This window comes from Chlamydotis macqueenii, chromosome 1 (assembly GCF_036417535.1).
Source record: "Chlamydotis macqueenii isolate bChlMac1 chromosome 1, bChlMac1.mat, whole genome shotgun sequence".
NCBI classification, from domain to species: Eukaryota; Metazoa; Chordata; class Aves; order Otidiformes; family Otididae; genus Chlamydotis; species Chlamydotis macqueenii.
Window position 1 is genome coordinate 47,593,957 of NC_141556.1, and position 13,679 is coordinate 47,607,635.

General features: G+C 37.5%; 1 protein-coding gene across 2 annotated transcripts in view; it reads right to left on the reverse strand.

Annotated features, from left to right (window-relative positions):
- Positions 1-13,679, reverse strand: part of POC1B (POC1 centriolar protein B) — a 57,256-nt gene that overhangs the window by 21,488 nt on the left and 22,089 nt on the right. For both annotated transcript variants that reach the window (XM_086750134.1, XM_086750125.1), the window contains one exon: positions 8,679-8,762. In XM_086750134.1, coding sequence (XP_086606260.1) covers positions 8,679-8,762 — 84 coding nt within the window. The remainder of the gene's footprint in view (positions 1-8,678; positions 8,763-13,679) is intronic.

The window sequence follows — 13,679 nt, forward strand, 5'->3', positions numbered from 1 at the left end:
ACTTAGTTTTCAAATAACTTTTTCTCATTATTTCCTTTGCACTGGTATTAGTGTTTGGATAGCTGAGCAGATCAGGGAATTGACCAAACAAAAACAGTTGTTAAGTTAAAATGACTGCGAAATAATCTTTTAGCATTGTCCTATGTAATTTCTGACCCCAAAACTATTTTGGTGGAAGATACAAGCCAAGATGCTTTCAGAGTTTTTCTATGTCAAATGTCAATCTGATGAAGGATTGCCCTTGGTGCTGAATTTTATGTCAAAAGTCTCAGTCCCTCAGTCTCATTTTCAGCAACCTATGTAATTTTTGGATCTGACTCAGTGTTTCCATTATCTCACATGAAGCAAGTAACTACATCTCTTACAGCAAGCTAGATAGTAATGCAGCAAGGTTTGCAAGGAGAGATGTGTTGTATTGGAACAACTGATACATTTGGAAAACACTCAAACAAGCTTTTAGGCAGAAAGCACCCTCTGGGTTTAGATATCACTGTAATTTAAGTGATAAATAGAATTTGCCAGCACTTGTTCAAGCACTGTCATTTAGGAAAAATAGGAAAATATTTAAACACTATTAAAGTGTTTGTTTTTGAAACAAAGTTGCATTAACCATTTTGAATAACATTGGTTTTATATATGTGTGTGTTTGTACTTGATTTTATATCCAAGGTTCTACCACACAGTTGCAAGCATGCTGTGCTAAACTTAGACTTCAGTAGTACTTAAGAACAAAGGGTAATTCAAGGGCAGTATCTTAGCTTTAGCATCTTGTTTTCTGACATGCTTGATCTGTAGCTCAGCTTTATTATCCAACTTAAGATAAACAAAAATAAAACCTTGCGACCTTTTCCAAGGGACCTACACACTATGAACCAGTCTAAACATTCCCTTGTTTCTCAGTCCCACAAAATGTGTGACCTCAGACTTAAAGTCTGTGAATAATAAGAAGTTCAAAACTTAACTTGTGCTACTGTATGAAAAAAAAAAAATAAAACAGGTGTTTACAGAGTAACAGAGCTACTGAATGCTAACTTCATTAACTTCCATTAAGCTAAATGACTCACAAATGGCATTTAGATCAGTAGTAAATCATCATCTAGGTCAGCAGGAAGCTCATTACAGACTGACAATCCAAGTGACAGAAACACTTTTCTACAAGTGCTACAGTAGTAATTTCCTGTGTGAAAAGCTTGCTGCTGTTCCTGCATTCCTCAGGGGACGCTTCTTTTCAGAGGATGTTACTCTTCCCCAGGAAGAGGAAGGAACCAGTTGTTATTGGATGTGTGGGCTGATAGCTGTCGGGCATTTTCTGCATGCCGCAGAATCAGCTGTGAGAACTGTGACTACAGTTTAGGTTCCCAGCCAGAGCAGGGGAAAAACAGTGCTTGGGCAGACAAGGTCAAAATGTACATATACAGTATCTCAGGAAGTTGAAACAGAAATAATACCTGGAACTTCCATCCCTCTAGTTCCCAGAAATGCGCTGATTTGCTAAAGGAACAATATACAGACATGGATCAACTTGAAAAGCATTCCTGAAGCATTGCGCTGTTGCCATGAGTAAGACCCTACACAAAGTAAAATATTGCCAGTTCTAAGTCATCCATAGCAAGTCAATTATCTTATAAAACAGTACTAATAGTCCAACAATAGCATCTGTTAATAGTGTCACTATGGGCAAAGACAACATAATTAAATAAACTGCTTTGTGAGGGAACTATACATTGAAGCTTGATCTTTTATATGGCTCAGCATAGTGGCAGTGTATTATTTTTTCCTGTCAGGTCTCTTTCCTGTGCTTCTGGTCTTACGGTAAGTTAAGCTCCCTCCATATGTGCTGTGACACTTTTACAGGGCAGGTCACCAGTAGCTAGCCTGGGCCTAGTCCAGCATCAGTGAAATCAGTGTCACTTCCCTCTGGCTTTTTTCTTTAATAGCAGCACTAACATGTTTCCTGATTCTACCCACTGCTTATTTCCAAACTTAGTTAAAAACCCTCCATTTGATTCAAAAATTATTAGGTAGATGGGATAGGGATAGGCAAATAAAGAGGACAGTCTCATAAGGTACATTTCCTCAGGAAAGCAGGCTAAAAATAGTATAGGAAATATTATATTCTTGCACTCTCTAGTGCCCAAATTCAGAATTCTGTCTCCAATGAAAGCTTGACTCTCTCTCAAGCTCCAGTTCACTCAAAGAACATAATGAAGCCTATTAAGGAACATCAAGACATGTATTATTACCTAATTATGTAGCGGCACAACACATTTCCTGTTCTCTCCTTGTAAACCAGCAGTTACATGCTGTGTTAGAATAGCATCACTGCAAAACACAAGGGCCATTTGGATCATATTCTTCTTTTATTACAAACATTGAGTTCACCTTCATGTATCTGATCTTTAATTGCTATTTGATCCTAGTGGTATCAAAGCAAATTGCTTTTAAGATTAAGTACACAAATCTTTCTAAACATGCTTGTGCCTCTACAGAGGCCCAAAATGCAAGTTTAGAAATTCACTGTTCACTATGCCAAACACTTAATCCTCTTGGCACCTGTGACAGAAGATGAGCCATTTTTTTTTGTATACACCATACCTTCTTTGGAAGGACTCTAGCTGGGCAAGAGAAAAGGCTCCCTCTGCTGCCTCATGGTTGCTCCAGATGGATTAACTGTAGCCTTTGGGAGGGATGGAATACTTTCCTCCCCTGAGAACAGGTGAACATGTTCAGCTGCAGAGCTGTGGGGAGAAGGCAGCCTATCCTACTCCCCCAGCTCCGCACACTGTACCTCCATAGCGTGCAAAGAATAGAAAGGTCTGTCTGGAGCATGCTGTAAGCCAAGATGACACTAAAAATTGCTTGTTTAAGAGCAAGATTGGACAGAGAGAAGGATTCATTTGCAAAGACACAGGAAGGGAGTTTTCAAATTCTTATTTTTATTCTGCTGCACTGAACATTTCTGAGTTCCTCTATTTAAAGCATTTATTCTGTGTTTTTGTGAGAGCTAGCATCAGAGTTTCAAAACCTGTTTGAGAGTTTTTTGTATGCTCATCTATGGAAAAGGTGCAGAGAGTTTTACCTCAAAACTTTGGAGAAATAGGATCTCTTCACATTATTCCCTAATTACATTCCATATTTGTGATTTGGAGTTCAGATCACATAGTTGGCAGTTCGTTCAAATATGCATTTACTGATAATCAGAAGAACAGTAGTATATGAGAAAATCCATAGCTATTCAGGAAGTGGCCTTTATTTCTTTGTCTGGGAGCAAGGAAGGTAAGGTGATGGATAAGGTAATGGAAGAGGCTGGGAACTGTCAATTTTTATCAGAGCCCATCTACTGGTGGGATCACTCCTCAATGCAGAGCTCAGTCTAATTGGCAACTGAGTTTTGGACAAGGAACACAGGCAGGACATTTTTCTCTTTTACTTAGAGGAAAATGGTTCCAGTCTTCCTTTCAAAGGGACAGTGCCAGAACTTTCCTTTGGTAGAGAAAAATGTACGAATATCATGCAATGATCAGAGTTTAAGTGAAAGGCTAAATGTCAGAGGTCCCAAGAAAACTTGATATCCATGAAATACAGAAAGCTGTTGTGCTTTTGGATGAACTGTAACAAGCAGTAAGGGCAACCTGCGCACACAGTGAAGTGCCAGATGAGTTTTGCTCTACTGGCTGTTTCCTTCCGAATTGGACAGATGAGATGATCTATGTATAAAATTTCTATTCTTTCCTTTCTTACTTTTCCCCTCCTCACTGAAAACAGTTGGTGCTTCTTTTGCTCCAAACATGAACAATCCTTATCGTCCCTCTTCCAATAATTAATCCAGTCTTAATTTTGTAGAAATCGTAGTGTAAATTAACAATAAAAATGTCTTGGTTTTAGTGTTAACTAGCACTTGAAGAGAAAGAACAGCAAACATGTCCCAGCCAGCACAGACATTCTGACTTCCAGATTACAGTACATTGCTTTGCTTCCTCCAAATCCTGTTTACATGAGCAAGGTCAGGGTATGGAACATCAGAGAGCCTCTACAGTGATTTCCTGCTGCTGTCAGTAAAGACTACTGAGACATCATCAACTTTCCCTTGTTCCCAACAGCTTATCAGGGACCAGAGGTTGCTGATATATTGCCTTACAGACTTGAAAAAACCCAACCTCCCTCAAAACAAAAAGTAAAATCAGAGGATGAAACAGGAGGAAATAGTCCCGAAGGGAGAGACATCTTCCAATTTTTCCTTTTCAATAGTTCAGAAGACAAAGGCAATATTAAGCTGCTTGACACACGGACTAGAAGGGGCAGGAGAAAGGTAGTAATGATTTCAGTCTTCAATGCAATAGAAAGGAGAAAGAACACCACCTTCAACTCCCAAACTTTGACCCCAATTCAATGAACATTTTCAGAATGTAAAAGGCTACAGTATATCCCATTTTTAATAACTGCAACATATGCAGGCTCTTACTATTGGAAAAGTCAGGGCACTACCCAAGTACCAGTTAGTTAAGCATGTATAACTTTTTTTTTTTTTTTTACACTGGTTTCAGTAACACATAGGAGAACTGAATAAATGAATCATCAAATTCAAAGCTATTTTCCGGAGAATAATAATACACAGACAGGAATTCTTAATGTTTTTGTAATTATTGTCCAAAAGAAAGCAGCTCCATACTGAAGATTACACTGAAGTTTTTCCATCAACACAATAACCAAATTCTCTTCACAAAGTTTACAAAGGAAGTTGCATCTGTGTGAATCTTACATGAAAACAGGTTTTTCACCACGTTCAAAAAGAACAAGCCATACAGCTAAGTTAGAACACAAACTGAAAAGATATGGTGTTTAGAGTTCAGAGAGTTTAATTAATTTAAGTGTTTTCTAGCAAAATCCCTACAAGGACATTCATACCCACGTATCTTGGCTTAGTCTTTGAAGTAAGAAAATAAAAGTAAGTAAATTTATAAAACCCACATAAGCAGGCATTTTAAGTGGGGAAGTTGTTATGGACTGTTGCCTTTGATGAGGCAACAAATTAAAATTCCTTGAAAAGAAGGAGGAGTGGGAGGAAAAGATACCACCAGTATTCCCTCATACAAATAAAGCTTGAATAAACTGCTAAGAAAATATCTAAACATAGATTTTAAATTCACAATAAAGAATCAAGAGTGTTAAGTTTTAAAATATTTGTTTTTTAAATCTCCTCCAGGCAGATTGTTGCCAAGAATAGATGACAGTGATATTTAGCTGCACCTTAATTATTTAGAGTTCCATGTCCTGTTTTAGGCTTCTTAATACAAGACAGACATTGACATCCTGGAGCAAGTCCAGTGGAGGGCGAGCAAGATGGTGAGGGAGCTGGAACACATGATATACAAGAAAAGGCAGAGAACCAGGTTTGTTCAGGAAGGATATATGGAGGTTTTACTGCCATCTCAAATATGTAATGGGTGGATAAAGAGAAGACAGTCAGACACTTAGAGGACCACTGTGATAGAATTAGAAGCAACAGACAGGTTGGAACATAGGAAATTCTAGCTACATATTATTAAAAAAAATATTTTACCAGTAAAACACTAGAGCAAGCTGCCCACAGAGGTGGTGGAATCTACATCCTCACACATATTAACAAAAGAACTTGACAAGGCCCTTCGAAACCTGATCCAAGTTGGCCTTGCTTTATAGGGGAGGTTAGATGAAGTGAATCCAGACATCCCTCCAAACCTACACTGCTCTATCATTTTTATTAACAAATCTTTCCCTTTTAGAAGGGAAGAAAAGGAATACCTTTTTGCTCTGCCACAAGTCATCTTATGGGCAGTAATAGCATATTTCCCATGACCAGTACGACAGGACACAGTTCCTACAGCTGAAGAGATTCTCAATAGGGAGAACACTTTCTCCTATTTCCTGGAGTAGCTTGAGATATATGGGAGTTTGCCCACTTACGGTTAGGCATTTTGATAGCCTTTCAACAAAACATTATAAAGTTTTGTATAGGCTTCCAATATCCCTGAAGATCTTTCAGGGAGCTTTAGGGAACTCATCACAAATCCTACAAAAGCTGCTACTTTTCCCAGAGAAGCCAGTCTTTAAATACTTAAGATAGTGATCTGAGAAAGGCTGTATCTCTCTTCTTCAGTAGAAAAATTAAAGTAAATATGTTGATTAGCTACTTCCAGTCATCCAGGGACTTGCCAGGGCATTTTTGTAAATAAACCTTAGGGCCCTGCTGTGTTATATGCATGATAAAAACATTGAACAAGAACCCTTAAAGATATGTAAGTGCAGAGGGCATTTTTCTCTCTACACATATCAGAAGGACAGAACCACCACTTAAACTAGAACAAAACACTTCAAAAAGAGTAAGTAGGTATAGACAGGACATTTGTAAATTAACCTGGCAACCTGATCAAAGATTTTTAGTCATTTGAACAGCATTCTTCCAGTAGAAGTAGGACCAAAAAGTCATAAGCAGCTTTAAGATAGGTCTTGACAAGTTTGCAGGAAAAAGCATACAGTGATAATGTCTTTGATAACCAGTAGAAAAAGAGCAACCCAAGGCTGTTGGAACCAGGGAGAGGGACGGGAGAGTAGGATGAATTAGACTAGAGATTGGTAACCTGAAGTTAGAGGAAGACAAAAAAAAAAACCAACCAAAAATAATGCACAAACACAGTGTCATTCAAGTGATGACAAATAGTATCAAGAGGACACCTAGCAGTGAATACGGGATAGGAAGAAATCCAGCATCTGCCCTTCCCCCTCTGATTCTTATGAAGAATACACGAAGGGCCTCTCTGCAGTAGGGTAATTGTGTCAGCTTCAGATTAAAAGGTCCGGGTTACTGAGGTCCAGAATCCTTTGGAAACAAGACACAGAGACTGGATGGCTGGTCTGATTAAGAAACAGGTGATAATTCCACAGACAACAGAAGCTGGTAATGCAGCAGACAGACATTGGACAGGATGAAAACACTAAAAGATGAATTGACATTAGAAAGTAGACAGGACCAGATAAGTTGGCAAAGTTGGGGAAAGTGTTACCATGGGAGAAGGAGGATGCTAGTGCAAGAGAAAACATGCAAATGGTTTCTGGATGTATGTCAATAGTTGGACAGAGCAGTTGTCCTTAAGGCTGTAGCCTGAGCAACAAGGATACAGAAAGGTTGCTAGATGGAAAAAAGATGCACACAGTGAATGCAGGGATGCAGAAAGGTGAGAATCAATGGCGAACGGGAGATCAAGGTAATGGAAAAAAACCAAAAAACAAAAAACAAAAAAACCCCCCACCCCCACATAGTGATTACTGACACAGTCAAAAGGCATGAATTTTGAAGCAACATTTTTGTTATGAAGAAGCCTGTAAAGGCAGCCAGCAATCAAAAGGATGCTATCTCCAGTGGGTCAACTTATTCCTACTATGAGTTCTGGGCATAAAGTTTTAGAAACCACCCTCATATCAAAAGAATTAATGAAAGAGATTAAATGACTGGCAGATTTATAGGTATGTAACAAAGTATTACAGTGTAACCATACATTTGAAATCTGTGATCAGTATTAAGATCAGGAATTAATGAACTCAGAATGTTTTAAAATCATAGGTGGCCAATAAATTATATCAACCACAATCCACTCTCTATCAAGCCTACTAAAGAGATTTCTGCAAGTCTGCAAATTACTTCTGACAGAAATTATCTTAAAGAACCATATTTCCATTGTGAAAATACATCACGACAGCTGCTAAACCTTAAAATATATGAAATTACCATCTCTCAAATAAAAATTATTACATGATTATTTGTTTTGAATAAGAGGTTTCTTTTAGATGTTAACCTCTGTTTCATGATCTTCAATAAATGATCTCAAAGAATTTTTTAAAGTATCTTCACAACATACCTTTTCAAAACACATTCGTGACAAAACAGAACAGCAGAAACCACACTTGCTGCCTATTCGTATCTATTAACCCTTCAACCACACAAATTCTTGTTATAGTAACTAAAATTGCTCAAGACACAATTTATGCCTTCACAGGAACAGATTCAGAGCTAAAAAGAAATTCTCATTTTAACCTAATTCTAGAACAGTATGTCTTTTAGATTTCATACCAGGAGAGCATATTTCTCCTCCTACGAAACTACCGTTAAAACATTGCCTTCCTTTCCTCCCACATGTCATACCAGTGTCATATGAAAAGCTAACACTAGAAGGATCTAATCCTATGATTCTGTCTTAAAATGTGTTACTTCGTCTCCTAGAGAACTACTAGATGCCTTAAAAGGAGAAAAATTAAACCACCATTTCTGGAATTTTATCAGTGAGGGAACTATTCTTTAGGTTTCTCATTATTTGCAGATAAAGGCAATTAGAAAAAGGATTTGAGAATAAGCCACAAATTTTAACAGTAATATTTAGATATAATTAGCATGGGTTTAAATTAGAACTTCCGCTTAGTGTATGGGTAAAATTACTAGTATAATGCAAAAGCTTTGCTATAACACCATCTCCTGGTTCGCGTTGGGAACTGTGAAAGAAAGCTTAAGTTGAGGGTATTGAGCTCTGAGCAGTTGACAGTTGTTAAAAAGTGTTTCATTCATACAGACAGAAAGAGCACATTTTTGATCACGTGCTAGTTTAAGCTATACCATATCTTTTTTTCTCCCCCCACTTAAGGTAACTTACCGCAGTATTGAAAGATGAAGAATTAATCTCTACGACAGGTGGGTCAAGTGTTTGTGTATCAGTCACATCAAAGGTAGGGTTGACCTGTTGAAAATGAATTATAATCATTATAATCTCAGCATCAGTAGAGAAAGGGAACTAAGACTGGAAGGGAAGGAAAGAAAAAAAAAAAAAAAAAAGAAAAAAAAAGGGGGGGGACCACTTGCTACATTAAGGCACCACTATTCACTAAGGACTGGAAACTGGAAACAGACTTTAAAATTTGTAAATATAAAGGTAGGATGTTACCCTCCACCTGTATAAAATGCAATCAATATAATACAGAAAGAGAAAGCATTTATTACACAAATATAATTTATACTTCATAAACATTCATCACCCAAAACTCAGTGGATTTCTATCACAAGAGGTGCAAGTATTAAGAAGTTCAGTTTTACGACAAATTAATAACAATGAAGTTACAAATACTATTTTGAAATGGATTTACTAAGACAGCTTACTCAAAACCTGCCTAATGCTGGAGCCATGCAATTAAAGTGGCTAACAATGCTGCTGAAATACTGAACAGTAGGAAGTATTCAAACAACTTCCCAACTCTGTAACTATCACCTGCAGGTGTTTTTGAAAGTTTTTGCACCTGTGCAACAACTGTAAGAGCACCTGAAAATCACCTCTGAGTTTTACTTTCCAGCATCAACCCCTTCTGAGGGCAGTTGTAGGCTGCCTTTCCTATTCCTCCTTCCACCAGGAGAACTGTCCCAGGCAGAAGCAGCGTACTGCCCTCAATAACTCTGGACTTGAGAGCTGCCTTCTGGCAAGGCTGCTCAATTAGCTTGTTGCAGCCCAAGGACAGCAGTAGCCCTTCACGTGTGGAGGCTTCCATACACAAGTATGCAACACCTTGGTTTTTTATGTTACACTAATACCCTGCCTGTTGTAGTTTACTTAGGGCACATCCTCACTCATGGTCTCATACCACAGCTTTTAAGTCCCACTACCATTCAGCTTGAGCTAGGATCAATGTGGTTGCAGCCACTCTGGCCCAGCAATGCATAGGAAGGTGTGCATCAAGCCAGTCCCTAGGCCTGAGTTACCTTACTGACGTGGGTACATCACCAGCACCAATGCTGAAAGTGAGCGCGTGCTTAGAAGCCCAGATCAATCAGTTCCCAACTCACACTCAAGTTCCCCAATCATCTATTGCAACCAAACAGATTCCCTACATGCTTGCTTCTTACGTGCCAGCTCTAATCATCAGAATAACTTGGAAAACACTGTTGTGGAAAACAAGTAGGAGGGAACACTGAAGTCTGCGTTAAGTTAACCTGCCAAACACAAACCATTCTTTACCTAAAACCGCACAGGAAACTGCTTTATACTGGAATAAAGACAGGGCTGATGGACCAGAAAAGGTGGTATTCTATTTCAGATGATGTCATCACAGTGCCTGCAGTTTTGACTTCTTAATATCACAGTTGCACTACTCACTTATTGTTGGTTACAAGAGCAAATCTTTAGCCTTAGCAATATTTTGATAATATCCTTTCCTGAAAGTGAAGTGTTAACAAAAACACCACAAAATTTGAGACAGCCGCTGCTTTTATTTATCTTATAGTTTCACTTAAGGATCAGAATATCCTCCCTGAATTTTCCCTACCAACCTCTAGTCTAATTCATCCTACTCTCCTGTCCCTCTCCCTGGTTCCAACAGCCTTGGGATGCTCTTTTTCTACTGGTTATCAAAGACATTATTACTGTATGCTTTTTCCTGCAAACCTGTCAAGACCTATCTTAAAGCTGCTTATGACTTTTTGGTCCTACTTCTACTGGAAGAATGCTGTTCAAATGACTAAAAATCTTTGATCAGGTTGCCAGGTTAATTTACAAATGTCCTGTCTATACCTACTTACTCTTTTTGAAGTGTTTTGTTCTAGTTTAAGTGGTGGTTCTGTCCTTCTGATATGTGTAGAGAGAAAAATGCCCTCTGCACTTACATATCTTTAAGGGTTCTTGTTCAATGTCTTTATCACACATATATAATTTTAAAATAGAGGGAGGTAGATTTAGATTAGATATTAGGAAAAAATTTTTTATAATGAGGGTCGTAGAACATTGGAACAGGTTGCCCAGAGAGTTGGTGGATGCCCCATCCTTGGAAACATTCAAGGCCAGGTTGGATGGGGCTCTGGGCAACCTAACCTGGTTGCAGATGTCCCCGCTCCTTGCAGAGGGGTTGGACTAGATGACTTTTAAACAAACTTAAACATTGGCATATAGACTTTTTAGGTCAGAGACCCCTTTGTTAAGTAACTAGAATGAGATCTTAAATCTAGATCTAGTAGCCAGAGACAGCAAGCAATAACATATCGTACTGCCTGAAGCCATTTCATTCAGTCCATATGCATTTCCATTACTTAGATCCAGAAATTTAGGTTCAAACACTAACAGAAGTAAGATCTTCCTCAGTAAAGGTGGGTGGAGGAGGCAGAGAAGGAAGATGATAAACAAAGTTTACTAGCAAGTGAGAAGGTAAAGTGACATTTAAATACAGATGTTATCTGATTATTCAAGCTGAAAGTGATCCTCACACTTTGCAGCACTCACAAATCAGTGATGACAAGCCTTAAGGGGAGATCTTAACTCTAATTTTTAGCTAGGTCACCTTTCTGACTCGCAGTGCTTAGCTCTTTCTTGGATTCAGTTTCAGTAAGCCATTCTTCATCCATGAGCTCTTTTTTTGTAGGCATTCTATCTTAATTCAGATTGTAGTTGTATCAGTTGAGAACGAGCTCTACTCATAGGCAATTGAGAAAAATCTATCCTGCTCCAGAGCCACAGCTGATAAATTAAAATTCTCCCTCAATTTGCAGATATCAGGATCAAGTCTTGCTTTCTTCCAATTTTGTCAAATAGACTTAAAGGAAAGAAAGGGAAAAAGGAGAACCAAAGCCATAGTCTAAGTAATAACTTCCCATTTATCTTAAAGTTCTACTATTTTGACTAGACTTCTTTAGCTTCTACTTTACAGAAACTTCATTAATGAAAGTCTCCTTTGCATATAGTTCTGCTTATGACTTTATCAGAGGTAAGGTGAGGAAGAGAGGAACCACAAATTTCACTTCTTTGCCCTCTATACACACCCTGTCTATTTAGATCAAAGAAATGACAGCTACCATCCTAAAGGACTTACATTTGTTCACTGCCCAGCATAATCAGGATAATTTGCATCTGATCTTCAGTTACTTCTGAAATAAATATAATTAATATGTTATCTGAGTGTCAATCATATTACTGGCAGATTAGCCCAAAGTCTTTTTGATGTGTGTCATTTAGGCACTGAAAAGAAGAGAGGACAATGCACCTGCAGGACTCTACGTAATAAGAACAACAAGTGCCTATCACCTATCAATATTCTAATGTAGCAGAGCTACTGGAGTATTATTACTAATAGCTCTTGAAACAGCTTCTTTGAGATAATATCTCTTGTTACGTACATCAGAGATATTGTAGAATGAGTTAAATTCTTTTCTTGATACAGAGTTGCTCAATAAATACATGGTATGATTAAGTTAAGAAAATGTGCTCTTTATGTGGAAGTCTTATATCCTGAAGCTGGAATAAAGTCTGCTTTAGTCCTGCTTACCTCTCTACCAGAGATAAGGGGAGGATGATGGGCATTATAAACACTGACTAGGGGTGCAGGAACTGTCATAGGCCATACTAAAAGATATATCTCTATATACAGATACAGAAAATTATTAAGCAACAAGTCAGAAATAGCAAAGCCTTTAAAGAAAAAAGCACAAAATCGTGCTAGACCCTTCGTCTTGCAAATATTTGTGTTTAATATTGCACTAAAATTAATGGAAAGGCAATGGAATTAAGCTAAGTGTAAAAGTTTCAAAAGACTTAACATTTCCTGACAATGTGATGCAGTTAGCTGTCAAATAATCTCACCAAATATATTTTGAAAAGCTTATCTTATAAAAACAAGAAAGAAAAACCAAAACACTAAAGAGCAAGGTAGAGAGAACTGTCATGTATTAAGGGTTTTCAAAGACACTTTTCCAAGGCTTTCCTTTAATTATCTGGTAAACTGATATATAAATATTTTCATGATCATCTTCCAACATTATGATACAATTATCACATTTTGATACATACACAATAAAATATATTTGAAAGAAGGTTTCTACCTTTAATGTAAGGAATTAGAGATTTCCAAAGACTGAAGTGGAGCAAAACCAAAATATATTATTTAAAGAAAGTGAGAGGCAGGACTTAAGATCATTACTTAGGATTGAGAACTAATGGAGAAACAAAAGAAGCAGGCCCAACTAAGTATGTGATTCTCAGTCACATGCTTTAAGTAAGTGATTATGCCCCTATAGATATCTCTGTTTATGTTAATGAAGTATATCCAGTCTCAAACTCCCCACCCACCTTCACTTTATTTTTATTATTTTTTTTTAATAGAATACCAATGTCTTATGAAATACATCGCAAAAATAAAAGAGGAAATTTTAAATTACTCACATAAAGTACTTCCTAGGAAAGTGATGTAGCTAGCTGTGAAATATACTCTCCAAACATGCCAAGAAGAAATTTAGCTTTCAAATTGATTCAAATACATTGTTCTTTTCGCTAGACTGCAGCCCTCAAGCCAAGCAAGGTATATATTCTTATTTCTACTGCCACCTAGCGTATATTTGGACTTCCTTCATCTAAGAAAATACATACAACTTAAATTACACTGAAAATTTCAAGATGAAACAAAATCAACTGTAGCTTTTCACGCTCAAGATATAAACTGTACACCTCTTAATGAGTTCACATATCAATGCCATGTTTTTAAAGTAAACTGCTATTTCTATCTTCCATCCACTGTAATGAGATCTCTAGTATATGAAAGATTAGTTATGTACAAACACAGGAAATTCAGAAATACAGATGTCACCAAGTGGAATGCATTTCTTGGGGTATATTGCACTGAAACTGCAT